The 26,407-nt window shown below is 49.7% G+C and overlaps 1 protein-coding gene across 4 annotated transcripts in view; it reads right to left on the bottom strand.

Moving 5' to 3' along the window:
• Window positions 1-26,407, bottom strand: part of RNF123 (ring finger protein 123) — a 52,996-nt gene that overhangs the window by 17,800 nt on the left and 8,789 nt on the right. For 3 of the 4 annotated variants that reach the window (XM_040593507.1, XM_040593506.1, XM_040593508.1), the window contains 27 exons: window positions 25,670-25,724; window positions 25,263-25,348; window positions 24,406-24,492; window positions 23,807-23,874; window positions 22,898-23,023; window positions 22,064-22,178; window positions 21,133-21,237; window positions 20,880-21,005; window positions 19,613-19,705; window positions 19,345-19,418; window positions 18,761-18,878; window positions 18,199-18,298; window positions 17,666-17,727; window positions 17,501-17,572; window positions 16,705-16,825; window positions 15,781-15,882; window positions 14,509-14,615; window positions 13,790-13,988; window positions 13,032-13,177; window positions 12,757-12,840; window positions 12,005-12,112; window positions 9,053-9,230; window positions 7,944-8,018; window positions 7,434-7,521; window positions 7,088-7,175; window positions 6,873-6,957; window positions 5,962-5,988 (listed from right to left, as the gene is read on the bottom strand). In XM_040593507.1, the coding sequence (XP_040449441.1) occupies window positions 5,962-5,988; window positions 6,873-6,957; window positions 7,088-7,175; window positions 7,434-7,521; window positions 7,944-8,018; window positions 9,053-9,230; window positions 12,005-12,112; window positions 12,757-12,840; window positions 13,032-13,177; window positions 13,790-13,988; window positions 14,509-14,615; window positions 15,781-15,882; window positions 16,705-16,825; window positions 17,501-17,572; window positions 17,666-17,727; window positions 18,199-18,298; window positions 18,761-18,878; window positions 19,345-19,418; window positions 19,613-19,705; window positions 20,880-21,005; window positions 21,133-21,237; window positions 22,064-22,178; window positions 22,898-23,023; window positions 23,807-23,874; window positions 24,406-24,492; window positions 25,263-25,348; window positions 25,670-25,724 (2,695 nt within the window). The remainder of the gene's footprint in view (window positions 1-5,961; window positions 5,989-6,872; window positions 6,958-7,087; window positions 7,176-7,433; window positions 7,522-7,943; window positions 8,019-9,052; window positions 9,231-12,004; window positions 12,113-12,756; window positions 12,841-13,031; window positions 13,178-13,789; window positions 13,989-14,508; window positions 14,616-15,780; window positions 15,883-16,704; window positions 16,826-17,500; window positions 17,573-17,665; window positions 17,728-18,198; window positions 18,299-18,760; window positions 18,879-19,344; window positions 19,419-19,612; window positions 19,706-20,879; window positions 21,006-21,132; window positions 21,238-22,063; window positions 22,179-22,897; window positions 23,024-23,806; window positions 23,875-24,405; window positions 24,493-25,262; window positions 25,349-25,669; window positions 25,725-26,407) is intronic. The other variant, XM_040593509.1, reaches the window with a different exon arrangement.

Raw genomic sequence — 26,407 nt, 5'->3', positions numbered from 1 at the left:
GGCTGCGTGGGCACTGGCCCCCACGGATGGGCAGGGAAACGAAGAGGGCACAAATGGGACGGATAGTTACCACCAGCAGAAGGACCTGCTGCCAGTGAGAGACTCACAAAAACATTCAACACTACGACGGAAGGGTATCAGAGTTCAAAGCACAGGGTAAAATTCAGGGCATGGAGAAAGAAACTTGAGCAGACTTACCAAATACAGGGGAAAACCCTGGACTATCTACTTTTCCTACTACTAGAAGGTATTAGTAAGTAAAAGCGGGTGGAAACTACAGCAGCACCAGCACTGCAGGGCCCAGAGGAACAAGCCATGCTGTGACTGCAGAAGGCCTTTGAGGTGGCAGCCTGCTCGAAAGGCCAGCACGGGCAAAGGAAACACAGGGTGACCTCCATCATATCCCTAGGGACTGAGAAACAAGGCGTAACTACAGGTAGATTGCTAGCTGGGATTAGCAAAGCCAGAAGGGGATGGCAGGAGACATTCAGCTCAAATGGGAACAGGATAAATTATTCTTAATACCCACTAGCAAGTTCAATGACTTCTGTTATGGAGGACACGTGTTGATGTCTCATAGTGCATAATCACTCAGGGCAGGCCAACACCCTGGCTTTGATCCTGCCTAAAACTACATCTTTTGGAGGGATTTCATCACAACAAATGTCTTTGATGTCCTACTCCCATCCGCAAATACCTTCCCAGCCCTTGGCTACACATGGCTCAGGGCCTGCCCAAGCCAGATGTCCTTTTTATGTCTGTAGTGGTCCTCAGTGGACTTCTTGCCCAGTGTCCCCTGAAACTGTATAAGCCTTTAGTGTTGAATGTGTCCTGGAGCAACATTTCACAGCTCAGTTGTGTGTGGCAGGAGGAATTTGGATTTGAGCTTGGTGCCTACTTCACTTTATTTGATAATATTTATTCTCTGCAACCCCCTCCCCTGTGGGAGAGACAGTGAGATGCTGCTTTCCAGTCACTTCTTCCAGCCAGCCATGATTGCAGACCTCTATGATAGTCCCAGCCTGTGCAGTTTCTCATAAAGAAATGCACATCTTTGTTCTCTTTGCCATCCCTTGCTGAGCCTTGCTGGTTTTCCCAGTTTTTCTTTGGAGAGGTGGAATCAGAAGTGCACACAGTATCCAAACCACAAGCATGTGCCAGATTTGCACAAAGGCATAATGTGGTTTTGTTTTTGTTCTGTTTTCCTTTCCTCATAATTGCTGTTAAGTAATTTGTTCCTCTGAGTGGGCATCAAGTTGATATTTTTCAAAAGATTACAATAGGATGACAGCTCAAGGATAACCCTTCTGTAAGAATTACAGTTCAAGATCCTCAGGAACTTGCCGGTCACAAGACACAAGTGGAGAAGCTCAGGAGTCAACAGTGGAGCCTATTTCATAGTCTTTTCTGTCAGTGATGGACAGATGCGCACCCCTATCGAATCTGCAGATGACACTAAATGAAGGGCTTTGTCCGATGTCCTAAAGGCACCTGAGAAACTCAAGACTGTGACGAAAAACCCGATCACATTAAACAAGGAGAAAATTCTGCATGTGGGGAAGAATGACCCCAAGTATCAGTCCTGGCTGGGAAACAATGGTCTGGACACCACTGAGGGGGTTATGGAGGATAGCAGCTTGAACAGGGCATAGGTGAGGGCTCTCACTACAGCTGAGAGGTGGGTGGTAGCAGGAGGATGTGCTCAGCGGATCAAGGGGAAGTGTCACCCTTCTGCTTGGCCCTGCAGAGGTCACACCTGAAATACCATGGTTCTTTTCTCAGAAGGGTGCGTAGACAGGTCCCAGGGAGCCTACCCTGCAATCTTGTCTCTAAGGTTTATGCTCAGCTCACAGCACACTGATTTTTGATCACATTTTCTACTCACATTCACTACTGTACACCTGGCAATGCTGAATTCCATCTCTGTTTTGTGTCCCAGTCACTTTTGTAGGAAGGTCCTTATGTAGGATTAAGTTTTTTGTGCCTTTTTTTCCCCAGCCTCCCTTCAACGTGCAAGAAGTGCTTTTTATTAAAACTGCTGACATATTAGCTCCCTTCCAGCCCTCAAGTACCAAATCAGTTCTAGGCAAGGATCACCGCCACTCATAGATGAGCTCTGCAGGTTGTCCTGTTGGTCTGTTGCCAAAGCCTCTTTTACCAACATTTCAAGTCAGGACAGATTGCAAAATTAATTGCCCAGCCAAAGTCTACCTCATTTGAAGGAAGCTTTGGCTTTTTGAAGGATGCTCTTACACTTGTAATAACTTGCTTTATCCTGATTTTCAGCCAATGACTATTTCCTCATGGTACTTTTCCAATAACTTTTGTGAATTTTCTCCAAACCTCCAATTCTAGGTTCTTAAATGCTTTCCCTACTGCTGGCAAAGACTGTGCCAGTCTATAAAAGCATTAAAAAGTGGTGCCTCTTGTCAAACTCCTCCACAGTTATGTAGTTTTTCTAAGGTTTTAAGTTAACGCCAGGAAACAGTGGACTTCCTTGGCTTTTGTTGCTCCCAACAGGATTCTGTATCTGAAGATGCTGCGATCACTGCTGCTCTTTGAAAGCATCATAAGGCAATATAGAAAAAGCAGCTTCATCTGTTGCATGAGTTCCCAGATCAGTTTCTCCATGGGGCAGTGATTAGGTGGTATCCATAAACCTAGCCCTGGTGCCTTCATTTGCAAGATGTTCACCTTTGCTGAGGCATTTCCACCCACCTCCTTCACGTCTCGGCTACCACTGTCCTCCTGGGTAATGATACATCCCTTACGTGTGCCACTTCAGACAGGGACATCATTTCATAGGGACCCTGTGGATACGAATGCTCACTGAGGTGCTTACTTTCTTGATTCTGGCAATAGTATGTCATTAGTGTTTCTAAAGCTTGTAACTCCCTAACACAAAAGCCACTCAATCTTGGCTTAGCCTTCGTTATGACAGATAAAGATCAGTCATTGGAACAGAAATTGGTGGTTTTCTAAGGCCAGAAATTTTGACCTCAATACATTTAATGTGGGCAACAGAGCATGACCCCAAGCAATTATAGATGTATCTGATGTTTCCACAACAGAAACTTCCTCACAAATAGATAAGCAAAGTGATCAGAGGGGAAAAAAAAAATCTAGGTAGGGGAGAAATAATGAATAAAACCACAGAGTTCTTTAAGAAGATTATTAGGCAGCCAGGAAGCCCTAGTGCTACAGCAAGCACTTGGGTTAAAGGGTTCAGACCAGGATGAAGGAAAGACATAAGTTAAAATGTAAAAGATAAAGTGAACATAATCAAACATAGCCAGTGGTTGATGAAAACAAGGAGAAAAGGGGCAATAGAAAGAAAGGACATAAAAGAAGCATCCATGACTAACCACGCCACATGAAATGTTTCCTCAACTACAGGAAAATATTCTAGCAGAATTATTAAAAAAAAAAGTAGTAATGGGAGAAAATCTAACAGTAGCAGAGGGTCATTAATAGACAGAGTTAAAAATTAATAAAGCAGATGAAGTGGAAGACTTCAGTAAGTGCTCCTGCTAGATAATTGTCAAGAAGTAGCGTCATGTACTTTCATCACAGGAAGATAATTACGTACTTTGTAGCTTGCTAATGACCCAGGAAGATTTATAGCAGGGCTATGTGTGAGACTTCTTGGTCAGAAACCCAAGGGGGTCTCTGGACACTGCAGCATTTACAGTAGAGCTGGGAGCACAGAGGAGGAAAGCCCCAAATGGACCAGATTCAGAAACAAAGTAGTTCCACCCAATGCTAATCTGAGTGTTTGAAAGGATCCAGACACAGATGTGAAACAGCCCCCACTCAGTTGCTGTGGCTGTTGGACTGATGAAACAGCAGTGAAAGAGGTAATCTGGGGATGCAGCGATCCACATCACTGGCAAACTGCACCTGTTCAAAGTATTTAGAGAGGATCAAACAGAACATTGCAGGGTGAGGCAGAAGGAAAGCAAGTGTCAATCAGGGGCTGAGATATCAGTAAGGTCAAGTGCAAGGCATCAGGATGCCCCAGCACGCACCTGGCACTCATTGCATGCCTTCAAAGCAAGGCACTGGCAAACAGGCTAATGCAAGTTTTGGCTCCGTGACTGGCAGGTCAGGGAGGTGTTCCAGCTAGCATGACACTGGCACCTCTGGGGCTGTTAAAAACATGGGAAGGGTGAACATCGGGGTGGCTTAGAAAAGCAAAACCTCTTCCTCAACAAGGTACAGAGGCTGCGCTTTTTTTTCACCATTAAAAGGGACCAAGAAGTGAGTTTACCCTGGTACATAAGTACTTTTGAAGAATAAAATGTTGTCATGTACAGAGCTTAACCCAGCAGAGAAAGGCAGAGCAGCAGCATCGAAAGGCAGGAGATGAGGCTACACACATTCCCATCAGGAAAAAGTGATGGATTTATTTCTGAGGGTGAGGAACCATGATCAGAAGGACTCGGACAATTCAACTACCACCAGCTGATGCTTCTGGTGTCAGTTTGAGAAGGATTTCTTCCTGAAAGACCTCTTTAGCTTGGGCAATTTGCTGGACTTGGGACGTGGGTGAATTCTCTGGCCCACGTTGCAAAACAGCTCAGCTAGATGATCTCATGGTGCCATCCACCTACCCTCCACCACTGATGGATGTGTGGGCAGAAAGCCTGGGGCAGAGGAGCCCTATGCTGCAACCTGAAGCCACCCTACAGCTTGGTAAAAGCAAGACAGGCTGGGCCTGGCACAGGGCCAGGGCTGCTGCTCACCGTGTGCGTGCCGTAACAGCACCCAGCCTTGCCTACAAGCCATGATGAAAGCAAAACAAGTTTCTACAGCAGCTGCCAAACAGAACTGCCCCTGCCTCTGAACACAGTCCCTGTCTGCTGTCAGGAGCCAAGCTGGAGGCAGAGCCCTGCCTGCACAGGAGCTGTTTGGTGTCAGTGGGCTAAGGAACAACTGAGGGAGCAAGCAGGAGCACACACGGCCTTCCTGGGCCTCTGCCCCTCGCCGGGCTAAGCCAGGCAGCCATCTCGAGCAAGGGCAAAAGGCAGCGCAGGTGGTCTGTGCTCTGCACGTTTCATGGACATGGTGAGGCAGCGCCAGCACAGGTTCCGCGCCTGCACGGAGTCCTCCAAGGAAGCATCCCCAAAGCAGGACAAGGCTGGAACACCAGAGAAGATGCATTTGCCCAAACTCCCTTCAGACTGGCCTGCAGAAGCAGACCCAGAAAAACAGGGATTTCTTTCAGCTTAGCAGTTTGTCCCATTGTCCCTGCCAATGCTCAAATTGCAAACAAGCTGAAGACTGATGGGTAGGAAGGCAAGGGGGTCATCTCCTCCTCCTTCCCTGGGCAGCATCGCAAGGACACCTCTGAGTCCCCTGTCACTCTTCAAATAAATCAGCATTCATTATTGATTTGGTTGTGCCTTAAAATATCAATCCCAGGAGCAAGGCCCCAGTAGCCAGCCCAGCCCACTCCAGGCTCAGACTGTGTGGAGCCACCCAGAGATGGAGGGAGAGAGGCCTTGAAAGCTGAGGAACTCTGCTCCTGCCCTAGAGCTCCCCGAGATGCGGGGAGCTGGGTCGCTGCCCCACGGGACTGGTGGCAGCCACTCAGGGGCTTGCTTGTGCAGTAGGAGGGAGAGGGGACAGTCATGAGGTCCCTCCTGCCTGTGTACCAGGGCTTCCCCATCGTCCTCCAAGGACAAGAGGAACCCAAGGCTGGCACAGCCTGTGGCAGGGCTCTGCCCCCAGAGCTAACCCTGATAAAAAAGGCACAAGAGCTCGTGCATGGTGCAGCCACAGAGCCTGCCGTGGGGGCACCAGCCTGCCTGGCATCTCCCAGGGACGTAACCAAGAAAAACAATCACTGTGTGAAGCCCTCTGTCCCCCAAAGAAGGGTCTCTCTAGACAGAAGAAGGGAAGGAGGGAGCTCTCTAAAGCTATTTCACCAGACAAGAGAGAGTCACACAACAAACTTACTCTGGAAACTAGCAACAGAGAGATCTCCTGGGCACCCACGGGCAGGAGAGAGAAAGAGAACAAGGGTGCTGTTAAAACACAGACAGGCAGCTCTCCTCACCGGACGGGGCTCAGTGCACACCTCCACATGCCACCTGCCCCTGTCAGGCTGCAGCACCCACTGCCACCCACCCCCGCACAGCTCTCCAGGCGCTAGGTCTGGCACAAAGCCTTTTCCCCAGCAGAGCGGGGTCAGAAATGTACCCAGACAGGCCCAGACCCTGCAAGGGTGAAGCTGGGGACATGTTCTTCAGCTCAAGAAAGGTACCTTTTTCTCCCCACATCTTTCTCAGCCGGACCAGAGCCGAGGAACTGCTGCATTTGGTGACAGCGCTGAGAACCAAACCGCAGTGCCAAAGGCAGGACAGGCTCTGCCAGGCTCCAAGCGAGATGCCCCGTTAAAACACTTGCTGCTTGCAAACTTTTCCAGTGCCCTGCCTCCGTGGGCACCCACTCCCTCTCACAGGGCACCTACTGCTTGGCACACTCACCAACTCTTCCCCACAGCAGCTTCTCACTGTGGACATCAGAAAGCCTTCTCCGAGGCTTACACTGTGGGGTAAAGCTCTGGTAAGGATGCAGGCCTGGGCCCCTCTCCTCTCCCTTGAAGGGCAGAACCCCTCCTCTTGACGGATCTAACTCACCACCCGGCAAGCAGAAGAGTTACCAGCCAGTGCAGAGCGGCTGGGGATGTCCAGGAAAGGAAATGCTGACTGCAAGGATCAGGTCTAGATGTTCGGCCAGGATCCCCCTGCTTCAGCAGCCATCTTACTAGCTGGCCTGGCCCGTCGTAGGGAAGGCTGCTAGGGAAGAGGCTGGTCCTCCCTCAACACCCACCATAATCCCAAGCGCCCGTCCCCTGCTCCACTCACTCTGCAGGCTGGGGAGGCTGGCGTCCTCAGGCTTGGTTTTCAGCAGGTGTGGGAGCCGTGTGTACCTGTACCCGAAGCCACAGCCCTGATAAAAGAGATAAGCGAAGATCTGAAGAGGCTGGAAAACAGCTGGGTTTTGCTGCTACTGGAAAGTGAAATACTCAGTGTCCAACCAGCCCCAGACACTGAGAGGGGCAGGGATGCAGGATGCTCACCCGCCACAGTCTGACGAGGATCCAGTTGGTCTGTGCCCAGGGTCGCTGCTCATAGGGAGCCAGGAGGTTCTTCATCATGGAGATCCGCCTGCCAGACAAGGACATAAGTCATCCCAAAGGGTTTGGGGACAGGGGGTTAAACAGGACACAGAGTAGCACCCATGGAGTTGAGGCAGAGCAAAACCACTGGTATAAGGGTGATAGAAGGCTCCCAAAACAACTCCAGCACCCTGCTGCAGCTCCTGGACCCTCAGCAGTGCTTGGCAGCCCACCTGCTCTCCCACCCGGCCTTGCCACCACCCCAGCCCTGCCCCAGCTCCTGGGGAACTGGCAGGGCAGCACTTACTGCTCTTCTGGGATCCTCTCTACAGCACGCAGCGAGTGGGGGTAGCAGACGTAGCTGGCCAACGCCTGCATCAGGGAGTCCCGGATGTCTGAGGAGGAATGAGAAGGGACTAGGCCAGGCACCCAAGGACACGGAGCGTACCAGGGAGCACCTGAACACCAGGGGCTGGGAGGAACTGACCCTCACTTGGAGAGGCACACTGTCCCAGCTAATGTGAAAAGCATGCTTATGCTCAGGCAGCTAAGGAATAACCCCAAACTGGACATGCAAGCAGCTGGGACATGAGTCCTGCTCTCAGAAGGGTACCCTAGGTCATGTAACTACCCTGGAATAAGAAATAAGCAGGACACACCATACGAGGGCAGTGCCCAGCCTCTCTTTGTATGTGGAGGCATAAAGCACTCAACAGATTCAGCACATAGCTCCCAACAGAAGTCTAGTGAGCCACTGGCAGCGGGACGGGCCAGACCTGCAACATTATCACCCCAAAGCAGAGGGATGCAGCTTTACCCGTGCCCACAATCCTTGAGTCAGCAAAATGCTTGGCCAGGATGGCAGCGAGGCGCATCAGGGTCTCTTCGTAGCCTGCAAAGAGGAGGGAGCAGGGGTCACACCAATGGCTTGATGGGCAGCCCTGTGGTCCCAGCATTCCTATGGACATGGCACAGGCCATGGAATTCATTCCTGCCACAGCTAGCTGCAGCTTTGTTGTGTGTCTAGCTGTCAAAACAGACAGCTGGGAAAATATATTCATCTCCAACAGAGCCTCTTACCTCAGTCTGTAGATTCTGTTCTGAAACAGTTACTCAGAGAAAGATAAAACCACGCAACTGAGTCAGACAGCAAGGGAGAGATGCCTAGTGCAGAAGAGGCTGAGCCACACAAATAACACCCTAGATCTATGCACAAAAGCCATGTCCAGCCTGAAGAAATCTGCTACCGCTCAGTTCTGCTGCTCCCTGAACAGCAGACACAGTCCCCACTTAATGGATGTGAACGCTTTAGCTATGTCTTGTTAGCGGGAACAGAAACTCTTCTTACCTTCCCGGGCTTTGGAAAGCGCAGAACAATTTGCTTAGAGCTCAGTGGGATCACTTAGCCAGGAAAAGCACAGAACATGCACAGAGGGAATCCACCTAAACACAGACTCTTGGCATCAAGTGGCTGGTCATCTCCAGAGGAACAAATCCAAATCCCAGGGGGATTTGAAAAGCAGTTCCAGTTATTCCTGCACTCATGACACATCTTCCACTCAGAAACCAACAGGCAGGGGCACACATTGCTGGGGCAATCACATCTTCCAGCATCCCAGCCCATTCCTGGTACCTTCTTGGAAACAAAATCCACAGCTGCCAGTGATTTTCACTACAGCCAACACTGTGACAGCTTCAGGCAAGGCATGGGCTCCCTGCCTGAGCGCAGCCACAGCCATGGCTCACCAGTGGGTGAGTACGTACTCAAGGAAGAGCACTCAGTGCCTGCTCCACAGCACACAGACAATATACTGGTGCAGCACATCACAACCAGGAAAGGACACAGAAGGGATGATGCCCAGCTACCACTGCTTCACCATAAGGATGTGGCTTGCTTTAGACTTTATCAGGCCAGAATCCCTTTACCTGGAAGTTCCTCCATGCTGTTTACAGGGCTGAAGTAGTTCTTGAGTGCGCTGTAGCTGTTCATAGCCACACTGAGGTAGAACTCTGGCATGAAAGCAAAAAGTGAGCCCGTCCTGTCACCATGCTCGATGGTGCGGATGCACACTCGCAGCAGCCAATATACATCCTGCATCTTCTCCTGGCCAGAGAGAACACAACAATCCCCATTTGGTTTTGTCCAGCTTCTCTTTGGAGAAACACAACAATCAGCACCACACCTAGACCTCAGAAGCATCTCAGTGTCTGAGATGTTCCTCAGACTGCTGCTCTAAGTTCATTAACCACATCAGTGCCATTCAGTCTTCTCACAGAGCCACAGAAGCATCAGGTGGAAGGAATGATCAGAGATGTCTACACCACCTTCAAACACTGAGGGCAACCATTATCGTGACATCAGATAAACTGTGGCTTTGTCTCACTGAGCCTTGAAACCCTCCGAGAACTACTCCTTGGTAGGGCGTATCTGATCACACAGGCCTGATCATAAAAAAGGCATGGTAGTTTTTACTCCAAGGACACTGGCTGAAGGAAGGCAGGCAGCAGCAAACACAGCATAAATCTGCTGGAAAGAAAGCTGGTCCTTTGTAGGAATTAAATGGGAACAGGCTGAAAGCTCATACCAACTCGGATCTTTGCAATAGGCAGCCAAAGACTTTCAGATTCTGTGCCAGCCATTCAACCGGATTTACTGTCCTGAGGAACATTGGCCTCTTGCATCTCTAAGCAAAACTCAGGGGGTTCTAAATTAAAACCAGGAAATTTAGAGCTATAAAAGCTATAAAAATCAGCACCAACAAAGCCAAAATAAGACGAAATATTATTTCATGTCCTGCAATGCCAAGAAATATCACAAGCAACAGCAATTTGCATATGGAGGAGGGGTACACTCCTAACAACAACAAAAAATTAAAATCAGAGGTGCAGATAATTTCATTTGCTTAGTGGCTTTTCTAAAGTATGTTGCTAGCACCTTTGGGAGATTTACATGGGTTTCCTCTTTAAATTAGACTGAACCAGTGCAAATCAACTAAATTGACTAAAAGACATCTTTATCTCAACAGTGACACACACCTCAGCTGAACTGTTGCTTTCAGGATAAAAACCAATTGTGCAGAAAACACTAAGGTAATGAGACTTGATAACCTCAAAACATCATTTCAGGTATTGCCAAGCTAGAAGAAAGTCTACACCAAGAGGAAACGAAGATGTGATTACCCACAGCGTGATGGATAAACACAGCGTTGTAAGAAAATAAGCTGAAATGGTCTGCCCACGGGAATGTTTTGAAGGCAGGATTATCTGCTTTAAAACTAAGAGTGTTTTTAAGCTGTAGCACTCCCTTTCATCTAACCTTCAGTCCTTCAGCTCAGAATAAACTAGTGACTAATTCCCCTGAGGATGGAGCAGCCTTTCCTGTGCTCTGACACCCCAGCGCAGAGCAGGACTTCACCTCCAGACAGAACCAGTTTCTTTCTCTCCATCAGCATCAGCAGTGCCTGCAACACTCACACAGATGTGTCCCCTCCAGTGCACGCAAGTCCCAGCGATGGAGGAACCCGCTGGGTGGATGGCTCCATTGGGAAACAGCAGGGACCTGTGATGGCTGTCAGATGGAGCCCTGAAGGTACAGGCAGTAAGTACAGACAAGCTCCTAAATGTAGCCACGTTCTGCTCAGAGCAAGCTTGCTCAGTTCTTGGGGTGCATCTCACAGCCTGAGCCAGTTAGTGAACTGTTCTCCCTTCGGGCCATGCAGGTGAGGACAGGAGCACAAGCAGGGAAGGCTGTAACCTTCACTCCCAGGTGCTGCTGGTTCATCCAGAAAGGTGACCCCACACTCCTGATGGGAGGCAGGCACCTGTGTTTTATATGACAATAGATCATCTAGAGACACATTTAGTGTTTCCACTAGGGCCATTGCAGCGATACCTGCAATGGACATAGGTAATGCCCTTCAGCCTTCCAAGAGCAGTCTGGGAATAAAGGTCTATTTTCTGGCAAGCATCTGCATTAGCATAGCCCATGGAGAGCTCCTGCAGCACAGCACTGCGCCTTGCAGTCCTGCTCTGGGAGTGAAGGAAGGGACGAGCAAAGAGCTCATGAGTCAGGATCAGCCACTGCAGCTCTGCCAGACATGCTCACAGAATACCACTCTACTCCTCCCTGTTTACATCCTGGGATACATGCAGAGACCCTGCTGCCACCGCATGTTCAGGGAAACATCTTCCCCAGCACAGAAAAGCTACAAACAGAGATGGGGCAAGGCAACGGGTAAGGGAAGACAGGAGATCATTGGAGCGTAACAGCAAAACTGCTCATGAGAAAAGAGACCAGAGACTTTGTCCTGGAAAACGGTGCATGCAGGGGGAAAGGGACAACCTGTGCAAACAGTCACTGCATTATTACTAAATGCAGAATGCAGTCTATGTGGGAACCAAGTAACAAAGGGGAGAACACCTCAACAAAACCCACTAGGCTTGGATCCTGCAGATTTCAGGAAGCGCAGCACAACTGAGCCCCCCCTGTGAAACGCAGGACAGCTCAGGGAAATGGTTCACAGTAGCTTCTACCCTCTAGACACATCCTGAAAACAGAACCTCCCTCTGACCTGCACCCTTCTGTCTGTGCTGCGGAGGCCTGATGCCCCAAGGGAAAGCCTACGGCACCACACACAGCTCAGAACAGGCTGGGCTGTGTCCTAACAAACCTTACAGGACCAAGCCTGGGTCAGGAGGGGGTCCAGGCCTAGGAAGGCATCTCTGATGCACAAGAAGGGAAAAAACAAGCTTCAGAGATCATTGGCATTGATCCAGCATCAGGGAAAATGACACTTGTGACATGTGAGCCAAGCAGCACCAATACAGAGGTACACTTCTCGATCTCCTCTGAGCTGCTCACATTATGCTCCTGCCCACCTTTGAATAAATGGTGACATTTATCCAAGCAAGGCGTCGGCTTAGGTGATTGAGTTTCTCAGAGAAGACCTTTTGGCTCTTCAGCAGCTCCTCATGGATGTCTCTCCTCTGAAAAGAGTGCAGAGATGTGAGAGCAGACGTCATGCCATTTATAGCATCTTCTTTCAGAACTGGACAAACAATTCAAAAGCAGATACCACCTCGGGGCTAGCTAGGGAGTATTGGCAGGAAGGAAAGGGGTCAGCAGCCTTTCTGAGGAGGGAGTGGTCATCAGTGCTATGAAGAGCACTTATCAGTCTCAGCTGCAGCCCACAGGGCCTGATGTGGATGCTGGTCCAGTGTGGGCAGCAGCTTTAGAGTCAACTACTGTCAGATACTTTTTTAATGCATCATCAGATCCAGCTGCTGGAGACTAAGTCTAATAGGACAAATGTGTCCCCAGTCCAGCACTGGAAAGTCCCCACCCCAGGAGACCGGCTCCAAGGTATCTGCAGCACATGGAGGTTTGGAAGCTGCCGCGACTTGTCTGGGAGAAGCTGAAGCAGTTGCTTCAGTCCCTCTGTTCCTTGAGGCAGTGGTACAATGGGTTGGCATGGTATGAAATGCAGCTGACAGCTCCAGGCATGGGTTACTACCCCATCCAAAACACTGGCTGCTCCAAGGCTAGAAATCACCCACTCGCTGTGCTTCATCCTTTTTGTCAGAACCTGAAGCTGTACAAGAGAAGGAAGCTGGAGTCCAGAGACACTTACCCTCTTCGGGCAGCGGCTGATTTTTTCCTCTGTGTCTTTCAGTGCCATGGCATATTCATTCACATCATCTGACACACCAACCATCTGAAAAATAGTAGATTCCAACAATAAATGAGGGTATTTTTTTCCCTAGTCGTACAAGCTTGCAACAAGATCCCTCACAGGGGTGGGGAGAAGGAAAGGGCACACAGTCACTAAATAAGCAGAAAACAGAGGGTCGGTGTAGAAGCATGGACATTGCGGGAACAGACTCCTGCACAGCATGTGCCACTTACCTTCCCAAGCTGCTGGTGGACGCTGAGGTTGTACATCATCACTATCCCATCTAGGACTTCCAGGAGGGAGTTCTCTGTGATGGGCTGGTCTGGCTCCTCTGGGGGTCTGCCCAGTAAGAGACCCTCATTTCCATGGCTGCCTTCAACTGCAATGCATCCCCAAGACAGGAGAGAAGTTCTCAGCAAGGCATTTTGGCACCTCAGCTTCTGCCTGCACCTCTCTGAAGCCAAAGCCCTGCTGTGCCTCTGTTACACAGTGCTCCTTCCCAGTGATTCACTAAATACACTCACACACCATTCCCATCTCACTGCCTGCATCAGGCTGACCTGCCAGAACTGTTCAGAGCCGGACCATGCAAGTCCTGCTTCTTCAAGCCTTGTACATGCTTCAGAAGCCTGCCTGGCCCAACCCAACAGCAACGGTGCTGCTACTGCACACATCATCCTCTGGCTGGTCTGCGTTCAGAGGAAGTGGGGCCGCAGCTGCCTCTGAACTACCTCCCTGCAAAGTCTCACTGCACTTGCAGGAACCAAGGCAGCATCTCCTTAGACAGAGAGAGTGACAGCATCACCAGTGTCATGTTCAGGATAGAAAAGTGGTTAACTGTGGACTTGTGGGTGTCAGCATGCCCTGGGAATGGGAAAGAGCAATACTGGCAGTAAATAGATTGGATTCCTCTTGAAAGTACTGGGAGATGGAAGATGCCATTCTCTCAGGAACCACCTTGGCCATGCCAGCATGCAGCGGAAGTACTCACTGTCCTCCTCTGTCCGCTGCTCCACACTTAGTGTGCGCACTTTGATCTTCTCCAGGGTGCCAAGAGGCCGCCGCGGGTTCATCAGACTGACAGCTGCTGTGCTGAGGAAGCGGTTGGCACGGCCCAGGGTTGGGGAGCTGAGCCAGCCAGGTCTGGCAAGAGCTCCACCAATGGCCAGGGCAGCAGAGGGACGCTGAGACTGAAAAGAAATTAAGAGAGAAACAGTTCTAGCTGTTTAGCTGCCCACTCTTCCACCCTTGTCCCTGCAAGGATGTTGGTATAGATGCACAGTGGCCACTGGAAGGTGAGCTGGGCCAGCAGTGCCAGGTTAGCAAATGGATATTCCTTCCTCTAAGGGCACATGCCAGGTACAAGCAGCAGATCTGCACAGCAAGAAGCTGCTCTGTCTGCAATTGCCTTGCACTCTTTCAAATGCAAGCACAAGAGCTGCCATGGAGGGGAGGGGGCATAATCAGATCAGTGGGTAGTGAGAGAGCAGAGTAAAGGAAATTTTGCTGCTCAAACTTGGTGCATCTAGGATCTTGCTGATCTCTAGCGACACTCATGCAAGCGCAGCTGTTTTATCTGGTTGTCCACGGAATGGTTACAATCCTGGCCCAGACACTGCCTTCCTCTAAAGCAAAGTTTTTCTAGCCAGAGGCTGAGCTTGCTGCCCTGGCATCAGGGCCCCCGCAGGAAAATAACAGTACATGGCTCACCTGTGCTGCTGATGTTGCTGATTCCTCATCTTCATCAAGATCGTCCATAGTCACTGCTTGCAGCTCCGCAGGGTCGATCAGGACATTGGCTTTTGCAGCCAGGTCATCTGCACAGAGAACACCAAAGCAGCTGTGAATACAGGAGTCACCCTTTGCATCTCATAAGGCAGCCCTAGACTCATCCTCTCTCCTGCTTCTTGGCAGTAAAGAAGCAGCCAGCAAAGTTGGCTGGTGCATCAGAACAAGCTCATCTTCCCTCCAGCTTCCTTACATAGAATAGGCCTGCCCTTGCTAAAGCAGCAGAGACCCGATGGGTGCTGCCCACCCAGGATCCGTTTCTGTTCCTGGTCCTACCAGCAATAAATAGAATAACTGAGGAACCAGGAGACAACCACCAAGGCCAAACCAGTGCAGGGAAGGAAAATCAGGGCCTGAGACCATTTGTTAAGCATCCAGTTCTTCAATTCCGTCCTATGATATGTCCCCAAGGCACTAGGACTGAGACTCAGACCAGAAACCATTTTCAGCCCAGAAGAAGGCTGCACTGACAGCTATGCTGTACAATGCCTGAACATGTCCTCTAGTCCATAGCCCTGTCTTTAAAGCTGGCCAGGAAGACCTTGGTAAGAGACCAGAAGAAATTACATCATTCTTAAGTAATCTAATTTCGAACAGCCAGGGATTAATCTGAGACAGGGAAAATGGTCCTAATCTTGCAGACACACTTGGGAAGAGAAGAAAGATCTGAGCCATAGGCAAGTGTCAGATTAGCCAGAAACCAGAGACAAATGAAGCCCAACAGGAAGGCAAGGGGTTTCTAACTCCTCCAAAAGGGAGGTTTTGAAAGTCTATTGCCAGAGTAGCATGGTGCATACAAACACACAGCTGCAGTACATACACAGGGTGGCTACCGCTTGCCTGAAGTGGTACAGCAAGTAAATCCTGGACATCCTTCACACCCAGCAGATGCAGGCTGACAGCCAGTGCTTTAACAGCTCCCAGCTCTTGGCTGTGGTATTCCCACACTACCTCCTTCCCTCCACCAGCCACACACCGAATTCAAGGATATAAACAGTAAACTGTTAACTTAAAGGATGCTCCACCCAAGAGGGATGGTGTCTTCTTCAGCATAACTTGCATTTCATTAAAATTCAAGTCTCTTCTCCTCGAATTTAATCACAATTCATTACCCCATGGCTCTCTCCCTGGGATGTCTCTTGGCTGAACTCCAGCCAGGACCTGGATGCAGGTATTGGAAATAAGAGCACTTACCTTTCAGAGTTTTCTTAAGATGAGACAGGAGACCTCCAAGTCGCTGAAGGTCAAAATAATCCACCTTCCCATTATAGAAGAGTTGAGGAGGGACATAGGCCTCTGAAGCAGAGAAGGAGGTTTGTTTTTTCTACGAGTCCCATGCACAGGATCCAAGCAGACATGTAAGCCCTCCTAAGACAGACTCCAGGGCTCAGCCTAGACTAACATTTAGTTACAACTTTTGTTGTCATAAAAGCACAAACCGTTAGGGCAGAGTTGATTGCCACAAGGAAGCGTTAGATCCATGGAGAAACAGGAGCAACCAATGGCCATGGACAAGCCTCCAAGTACTTCCTCCCTTCCAGCCACAGTCACTGGGGGAAACTGGACCATGGGAAACCTTGGTAGCTCTCCACCTGGCTACTCCAGCTCTTTCACTTAGTCCCATAGGGATGGTAAGGCACTTACTGAGTCTGGAGAAAGGGTCAGCCTAAAGTAAGGGAATGCCAAGCAGATCATGGCAGGACAGGCAAGATGGGATTTGACAGTGGGAAAGCAACTGGCACTGACTTGGTTTCCCCTTAATCCCACAGTCTGGGAACCACAGAAGCAAGTATTTCCCCCTAAACTTTGACTATGGGACCACTGAGCTGCCCTTCGACAGACCCATAATCAATACTCTGCTCTCTGCTCCAGAGCGGACAGGGGGAACTAGCAGACAGTACAGCTGCCCCTCTGCGGGTCTCCGGTCTGGATGTTAACTGGAATAGGTCTGCACACAGGAATTTCCCAGGGTGACTGGGAACTACAGACACAGGATGGCAGAAGGCTCAAGCATCCACAAGAAACACAAAATTTCCAGCATCCTGGAGAGCACTGCCAAGAGGCAGACCCATGTCCTCATCACAGAAATGCCTTCAAAGCTTTTCCTCCAGGCCTTACCTTCACTGCTCAGCGTGGCAGGGCTTTTCGCCTTGTGGCCATCCCAGAAGAAACGCAAGGCAGCGATAAGCCGGTGCAGGAAGCACACCATGTACTCCGGTGGGCACAACACAGTCAAGTTCTAGGGCAAGAATGAGAGTTCAGCCATCAGGGCAGGTGTGAAAGTGCACTTAGCCCCAGCAGCCACATTGGGCAGGTAGAAACTTCAGCCTTGTGAGCAACTCTAGCTTCCAGCACTGGTAGAGAGCCCAGCCCTGGCAGCAGGCAGCAGCTTCCACCTCTAGAAAGTCCTGAGCACTGAAACAAGCTGATCTGACAGAGGAGGAAGGATACACACGCTCCACCATGATAGATGGGACTGATCACAAACACAGAGATGCAGGTGAAGAAAGGGCCTCCTGCAGCAGTGGATGCCTACCTCCCCAAGCTGCAGGCCAACAGCCTGATCCAGGGCCAGAACAGTCCTCACCCAGGCAGTGAAAAGGATGCCAAAGCCAGCAAACCAGCTGTGGCAGAGCTCCCCACAGCCATGCTCCCCGAGGTTTTAGGAGGACATTCAGTTCCCACCTAAGGCTGTTCCCAAGGAGCACTTTCCTACAGATCACTGCATAGGACTTGGATAAGCTGCCTGGTTTCTAGCCTCAGGTCTTCTTCCTCCTTCCCACTCCCTGCCGTATCTAGACCTCAGCTGATCAACTGCTGGAAGCAGCGCAGCCAGAAGGGGAGAGTTCCCAGCCTGAAGATGCCAGAGGGCTCTCAGGGTGAGGCTTGCAGGAAGGCTGGCCTTCTGACTTACCCCTCTGTTGCTAGCGTTTTCCTGAAGAAACTTGCGGAATTTGTTTAGGAAGATGTATCTGGAGGCTTCCCCCTGGCAGGAGGAAAAGCAGGTAGATGGTAAATCTATGCCTTAAAACTCCCATGATGTGGAGATACTTTATCAAAAGATCCACAGAGCACTTACTCCTCCTCTGTCCTTGTTATTCAGCAGCAGCTTCAGAATCTGAACCTGGAGACCTTCCACCACTAAAATGGGGACACACGTCTGCCATCAGAAAACAAGCACTGGAGAGCAAATACCCATATTAACCCCAATTGTAGTACCCTGTCCCCAGGAGAAAGGCTACCTCCTCAGCAGAGGGGGCCCAGGAAGAACCAGCGTCAGCAGAAAGCCATTCCCATCACTGAGAATTTTCTCCTCCGCCACCTAGCAATAAATTAATCCACAGCTGATAAACAATGCCTCTAAAGGGGAATTTTGATTTGCTCATGCCCCATGATGGGATGCTGCGGGTCTGTGCAGTGGGGTCCCAGCACTTGTAACCCCCGCAACAGGTAAGAGCATGGCTGGTCCCCACCTCTGCAGCACAGCCTGTCCTGGAAGGAAGACAGCTGGACTTCGGGCTGTGAAGGGGATTTGGAAACAGCTCAAGAGTTGGTCTCCCTGGCTGCACAAGGTACGGGGGATCTTGGCAATTTCCCTCCTTCCTCACAGACCTTCAATGCGTTTCTTGAGCCGCTGGCAGCCTCTTTCATATGCCCGCCGCCTCAGTCTCTCCTCAGCACTCTCTTCCTTCACCTCCTTACTCTCCTTGCCCTGGTTGGGGGACAGACACAGATTAGTAGATCACTGCATGGGAAAAATGTCTTGCTAAATGGAGAGCAGAAACTCCCTGAAACAATGTGCCAGTGTGTGACTGCAGCTGGCAGCACACATAAACAGGCCTTCCCTGGCCTGGCAACAGGTAAGGGCAGGAGATCTTTTGAGAACACCCAAGTCAACCTGTAATTCCTTAGACTCTGGGAGAGTCCCTTCCAAATCTGTTGCCAAAGAAAACTGTCCCCCTTCCCTGTCTGGAGCAACACACCCCAAGCGTCCCCTCTAAGAGGACAATAAAGGTGACAGGAAAATGGAGGCTACAGCTCACACAACTCTGCAGGATCCATCAGTGCTAACGCAGCTGGAAAACGAGCCATCCAATTTCCTCAGCCAGAAAATGATGGAAACAGCCAGCCACAAAATTTATTCCGTCTCCTCAGTGAATGTGCCCTTACTCACCTCTTTGGTGAAGCGGTTTGGCCACCACGTGGTGGGAATGAGCTCCTGCAAACCAGCCTCCTCCACACGCAGTGGGCTCTTAATGTAGAAGAACACAACAGAACGGAGCACATCGAAGCTGCAGCCAAGTTAAAGCAAGCACAGAAGCTATGGGAGAAGGTACAGGGCACGCTTCCAGAGCCATAGTGAGAGACCCCTTTCCAAATAGCCACTCAAAGGTCTGCAAGATGCCCCTTCTCCTAGGAGAAGCCCCACACAGTTACCAGATCAGCTGCCCAAATGCTAGCATAGCAGCTGGACTGCTCTGAAAGTGGTTTTGCTCTAAGGATGTTAGGGAGGTCAGCCAGGTAGAAATGAAGTCCTCTGTGTTACCAGGATGAGAACTATATGACACTGCTCCCCCTCCTTAAAGTAGGACTTTGTAGAGAGTGGCGTCAGGCAGACAAAGGAGACCTGAGAAATGAGAAAGGACTTCTCAAAGATAGGATGGCTTCTGCTTCCCAGGATCTGCAGACCCTTGAAGTCTCCTTGGCTGCATTATTGAGGGCAGGGAGAACTGAGACTAGAGGAGGCACAAAGGATACAGAACATTGCTGAGTAGGTATTTCCTAGATTTCTCATGCTTCAAGACTGCAATGGTGAGCCGGAGGTAGTGAATCTAGGGAAACAGGAGAAGCAAAAGTGACTCCATCTACAGAAGGGGATACAAGTCCCCGAGAGGTACAGTGGCACAGAACTGCCACCTCTGGATCAAACAATTGCAAAAATCAAAACATTATGTGCCATTGGACAAGGGGTCATAACAGAAAATGGCTAGTCACCGATTCCTGGGGATTCAGAATTGCAACTCACTTGTAATCCCAAGTCTGGGATGATGGGGGAGAACCTATAAGCCCGCAGCAGGGACATCAGTAGCTGCTTGAGACACTCGTGCACTTCATACTCCTAAGAAAATAAGAAACACATGAAGAGCATGGAGCTGGGAACAGCTGTAGTTCCCAAGGTGTGACCTTGGAAGGAAGCATTCACTTCTGAACTGAACAAGCAGGTGCTCTGAACCCTGTGTTTGTCCATCTAACTCCACAGGAGAGAGTCCAAGCAGAAGTTGGTGTCATCACTTTGTTACAAGGAAACAACTTTTTGCACTAGTAAAACCAACCCAGAAGTCATCTACAAAAAGCCGAAGTCCCAGGTCCTATTTAGTCGGGCTGAGTCACTCTTCCTCCCATCCCCTGAACCCACCTAATTTAGTGTTGGCAGAATCAACCCCGAAAAAGAAAGTTACTCTTGCATAAATGTGACAACGGAAGAGCTCTCTCTGAGTTGGACTCATAGCCAGCTGGCAGGATGAGAGCCATCTCTTCCACAAACACAGCAGCCCTACCAGGGTCCTCAGCTTCACTTCGAAGATGATGGACCCGAGTGGGTCATGACATTTTTCAATTAAACTTTTCATGACAGCAGACTGGGCCAGGGACTGTATCTGCTGTCTCCAAGCAGATCCCTGGCAATGACTGGCTCTATGTAACTACTCCAGCAGCAGCAGCTTCCCAGAGGCTAGCAATGGCTGCCTCAAACAAGTGTCCCAGGAAGGAGTGACCTCATTCACCTTGGACAGGAAGGGGCATGGGAAGCTGGAGGAGGTTTTTCCCTGTGGTTCTGGAAGTGGTGACAGTGCAGTGCCCATTTCCACCCCAGTCCTCCACACTCTGATTGATCTCTTGGGGCACATGGTGGCGTTTAAGATCTCCACAGTCACATCAGCATTAACAACATCCAAGAGAGCAAGTCGCTTCTTATTGATAAGTCTGATGTTCCCAAAGCAGGCAGATATTCAACATCAGCAGTTCCTTTAGCAGTAGAAGCTTAGAAATGCCTTGTTAGCTCATTGTCAGTGTCACCATTATCAATTACGCTGCATTCAACCCTCATTCCCTGGGTGCGAAACAGCAGACAGATAACTAGGTGAGATGGTGGTCTATCACAAAAAAAAGATCTTGTCACCAGGAAGGGGAAGAAGCTGAACACTATCAGCATTTTCCAGGGAAGGCTCCTGTCCTCAGCACTCCCGGGATCTCCCTGTGACCCCTGGCGAGGAACTAGCACCTTAGCAACTCACCTCCATAAGAAGCCACATGAGATCCAGCAGCTGCTGAATAAGGGGATGGGCCTCCACTGCCCCTCCTCGCTCAAGGATGCTCAACAGGAAGGTCATGAGCACATCTTCCACCAGGTACACCTTGCACTGCAGACAGAGAGCCAGGTCAACAGTCCTCTAAGGCACAGTCACTTCCCTGTGAAAGCTGAGGTTTACCTCCCTTGCAAGCACAATAACAACCTACAGAAGCCTGCAACAGGAAGTCAAAACTCACCATAAGAGGGGAGAAATAATTGAAAATGTGGGCTAATGTAATCAACACTGTGGGTTCTCCCTGCAGCTGCCACATGGATGTGTCCTTCTCCACCAGCTTCCCCTCCTGCAATGATAAACCCAGAAAAACATACAGCTTGGATGCCATCCAATCCACCCACGCACCAACAACTGAGCGAACTGGCGGCCCGGAGCAGTCACTGTTTGCTGTCCCATGCCTGCTTGCAGTAAAAACCTTGAACATGGGAATTCAGGATGAAGAGCAGCCAGGCCCATGCCTGTGGAGAGCTGTAGTGAGTCCAGATGTCAGTTACTATCAGCCAGATGCATGCACCCTGACCACGTTTTTCCAAAAGGGTTCAGGTGTATGTGGTAATTTGTAAATGGGAATCCCTACGGAGGAGGTCAACTAGTAAAGCAGGCCTCCATCCAAAGCAAGACCATAGCAGATGGCATTCCCTATGCTTTTGGCACAAACAGGTCATCTCTTGCTCTAGCAGAAAAAAATGTTTTCTAGCATACAGTGCCACAGCCAAAACAGTTCTCAAGGCAGACCCACCAGAATTTCACCACATCACTGCACCAGGACATCAGTTAAAAGTTTAGGATATGAACAAGCTTCTTTCAAGGCTGCAAAATCAAATCCATCAGTTCTGACCCTTACAAACATAATCTCTTGCATACTGGGTATGAAACTTCATAGGACTGAGAACAACAAAGCCCAGTATGATTTAAATTAAATTCTGGAACTATCAGGAATCCCATTTTGCAAGCCGAAGAGCTCCAGGGACATGCATGCCCCGTGCAAAGCATGCAGGCATTTAGACTCTCAGGCATACGGAAACATCTGAGTTGCCAGCATGTGCTGAGAAGTGCAGAACCACATTTCCCAGCATGGTGCCCCACTGATCCACCCGGTGACATTAGCCTACCGTCACATCTATGCCAATATGGATCACATTCTTCAAGTAGCCTAACAGCTTGTGAGCCTTCACTAGGTCTGCAACAGGAGGATCTTGCAAGGGGCGGTAACCTTCCACTGGATATGTAGGCAAGTGTTAAGGTAAAATGTAATATGATTCTCTCAGGACTTTTGTTTGTGCAAGGAAAAGACCGAGTCTCTTATTTTACTTTACACCCACGCATGCCTCAGTCACAGTTCAAACCACAGAGCCTTCTAAATGGATGATAAGCCACAAGCTCTTATTCCCACTTTCTCAATACTGCAAGCAGCAAGTATTTCACACCACGCTTCTGCTCTCATCAGAAAGACTGACAGGAGCCTCCACTACAGCTATCAAAAGGCATACCTGGGACTGCTCTGACTGGAGCTGCAGGTTTCAGCATTTGCACAGGAAGGCAGCAGGCTACGCTAATGCCATGTCAGAGGTCCCACATGGCTGGGAGAGACCAGTGGCCTAGAGGCTCAGCAGCACAGCAGCATTAAGGTTTCCAAAACTGGAGAGTGAGATCTTTGCAGGATTTGAGTGCCTGAGAACAGACAGCCCCCAGCTGCAGCAGTAGCTGCTGATTCAAAGCTGAAAGCAAATCTCATTTCAGGGACCAGCACTGATGTTTGTGTGCCCTGCAGTTCTGCTCCAGCTGAGGGGCAATCTGGTTCTTCTCGCCTTGACCTTGCTCTATGCACAAGTGCCAACAGAAGAAGGTGAACCGCAGTCAGGTATGTATATTCCACAGCCTCCAAAGATGGTCTCAGGACAGGCTCTTCTCCCTTCAGACCTCCTCTCCCAACATCTAAAGGATATCGGAGCGGACGGCTTCCGAAGTTAAAAGCGACAGACTCTTTGAATGAGAGGCTGATGGCAGGGAAGTAAGCCATTCCAGCACCTCTTGTGATGTTATCAAAAGCGGTTCCCAGAGATATGCCGTTCCTGAAAGAAGAAAAACCCACAAGAGTTTAGTCACAGGAGGAGGGTTTTGAGGTCAACTGGGCAATCCAGGTAGCTGCATTCCCCTCCCAGTAACTTGCCAACACATCAGTCAGTTATGCCTCCTATCATTCTTAACCTGGCACACATGCAAACATCGCAGCTTTGCTGAATGGGGAAGCACAGCAGCATTCCTGTTATCATACGACAACACACGAAGGCACTGGAGTCTGCACAACATGCAGAGTCCACTCAGCTTCAAGAGCAACCCAAATGCTTATGAGATAACTAGCCAGCAGGACATTTTAAAGGCAGGTGACATTTTTGGCCTCATCCATTTGATGCTGGTGGAAGGATAATGCTCTCAGTCTACTCTTCTCTAAAAGATGACATGGAGCATCTAACAGTTTTTAATTCCAGATGACTTGCTGCAGGCTGTAGTTTAGGGCCAGGGAACAATTCTTATTCAGGCTGGCCTCTGCTCATTGTGCACAGGAGTTGGAGGCTGGAGATATATCAGCCTTTCCACAGCTCCTTCTGAATCTAGGACAGGCAAGGTCTACAGTGACCACAAAAGCTATCAGCCAGCGCTCACCTGAACTTAGGAGACTCAACAGCCCATTTAGATGGTTTCTGAACACAAAGCAGAAAAGCAAAGGCTAGAACTACCAAGGAACTTAAAGGAGAGAGGGCAGAAATACAACTCGGCAACTGGCTCAGCAGTGAGGAAACCTTTATGTTACACACAGACATCAACAAAGCAGGGAACTGGACAAAGATGCTTACAGGCAGAAAGCAATGGTGCCCTCATCAAGGTCTATCAGACAGCTGACGATGTCTCCTGCTGCCCAAGACTGCAATAAAGGGAGAAAAAAGGTTAAACACATATCCAGGGTGTTCTCACATCAGAAGAAAAATTGTAACCCAACCAATCCCTTGTGATTCAGGTTTGAAGAAGAGAGTTCCTTCTCACAGCAGCTCACATAGCATTTTAAGACACTTCTGGAAGCTGCACATAAGCCACTGATTGGGATCTTTTTTCCTCCAGCACTAGGAACATGCACAGGATCAAACATATATTTATTTATCCCAACACTGCATTACCCTCAGATGTGCTACAGAAAATCAGGGCCTTCCAGAGACCAACAGCAGCACTGTGCTGGGAATCAGTCTGCTGGGGCTGCCAAACAAAGCACCCTGATAGCATGTCCAGCACCCCTAAAGTACAAACAATTGCTGGCACACTGCCTCCCTGACAGCATACTGAAGCAGTGAGGACAGCCTGAGGGCACTTCACAAGGCCCAACAGAATCCAGTAGGCAAAAGGAGCCACCTGCTTTCTTCTCCTTACTCTACATTCTGTTCCTGGGAGGACAGCTACTCACTTTGCCATAGTTGGTAGTAGTCACATTCCACTTGCGCACCCTGTTTCCATCATAAGCATATGAATCTGGTGTATCTCCAACTCCTTCCTGCACCAAGGAAGAAAGACGAGACTCAGACCAGACCAAGCATAGAGGATCCCTCTCACTGCAAGAGCGGCTCTAAGGGGGAGACAGGGGGAGACCAGCAGACAGAGAGAGCAGCTAACAGCACACATGCTCTGCCTGGGAAAAGCCCTCACTCTAGGAGTGAATCCAGTGGCCTGTGATCTTTGGTTCAGAGAAATACAACCCTCCCTACTAATTTTCAGGTCAGAAGAATACTGGCATCCTACACTTCCAACTTCTGGCAAAGCAGCCCCCCCAGATGGCCATCACCTCCTCTCTCACATGTTGCAGAGTGGCAAGTTAGTGAAACTGCAGCTGACATCCCTTCCCAGTACCAAACATCCCACCCAGTACCTGAGAAAAGCTGGCCTGGCCCTGCCTCTCCTGGGCCAAAAATCCCCATAGCACTAGCTGCTGAGGGGTATCCTGAGAGACAGGCTGCCAGTACTGCAGACCTACACACCCTCCACAGACGATGCCAGCTGAAAGTCAACACTTAGCAGTGGCTATGCACTGCAAAAGCACAGCGACACACACAGTGCGCAAGGCTTTCACAGCGTGCACCATCCTGTGAACACAGACCAGAAAGTCTATGAAGATTTTTAAAACAGCAGACCTGGTATCTCCAGTGTGTGCTGGGCACAAAATGCCAGCAGGGCATGAGCACAGCGCCGATGTGATACTCCACACTGACCTAAAAAGCACTGGAGGAACAAAGAGCAGCCCTGTGCCACGTGCAGCAGTTACACTACCTCCTGATTAAATCTGCAGTTGAGAGTACACCAGCCGATCTGCATGAGTCCCTGGGAGGAGATGAGCACCTCGTAAATCCATTTCCCTGAAAGCAAAAGAAATGCCACATGGGAAATCCCTGCCACCTGGCTCATTGTTAGAGAAGCCAAAGCTGACACTGCTCCCACAGAAATAAATGGGACACACAAAGGAACTTCGGGATATCCCCAGCATTCCCCTCCCACCTCTTCAGCATCACACAATCCTCCATCCTTCTGACTTCCTGGAGAAGCCAGTGGATGAACTGAGGAAGAGGGTGCTCAAGATCTGGAACATATTCAAAATTTATTGAGCTCTCTAGTTGTGTAACTCTCCGTACACTCTTCCCGGGGTCTTTTCTCAAAGCGTTGCTGGTTTAACTCCTTACCTTTATACACGCATGTTGTGGCCCTGATGGACCCAAAGTTACTGTGGCCAATCACCTGGACCAACAAACAGAAGACATTTTAAAGTCAGGCAAGAAGGTAGGTTTGCTCAGCCCTACCCATTCTCTCCATCCTAGCCCTCAAAACCAAAGCCAGATGGAGAGCTATTCACAAGTACAGTGTAGGGAAGAGACAGGACATCTTCCCCATCCCAGAAGCTCTACTTGATGCCAACAGGCCCTGAGGAACCATCCAGGTCCTTCCCACAGCTCATCTGTACTTGATAAACCCCAGTGAAGCATGCAGCTCAGCAGCAGTACGAGGACAACATGGTGACAGACAGGTTCCCAGTGAATTGTGACAAGTATACAAAAGTGACTATTATATAGGAAAGAATCTGAATCCTGGACAAGTCACAACAAAACTAGAGATTCAGGGTGTCCAGACTAAAGCCCAGGACTGGCAGGTAACATGCTGCCCAGGAACTGAACCCTATTAACTCCTGACTCTCTCAGTCTCAGGACAGACCATGAAGATACAAAGGTAGCAACAAGGAATTCACAGGCAAGACAGTCTGATCCTATAGGAAGGTAAATTCTAGGTACAGCCAAGGTAAGTTACGGCAGGTAGTTAATGGGAAAAGGGAGACCAGGGCAGCCTCTTCTGCTACAGGTAAAAAAGGGTACACAGATTACAGAGGGAATGAGCACAGGAGCATGGGATGTGTGTGCTCAGGAAGG

Source organism: Falco naumanni, chromosome 4 (genome assembly GCF_017639655.2).
Source record: "Falco naumanni isolate bFalNau1 chromosome 4, bFalNau1.pat, whole genome shotgun sequence".
Taxonomy (NCBI): Eukaryota; Metazoa; Chordata; class Aves; order Falconiformes; family Falconidae; genus Falco; species Falco naumanni.
The sequence above is the reverse complement of the archived record's forward strand: the minus strand, read 5'-3'. Positions and strand labels throughout refer to the sequence as shown.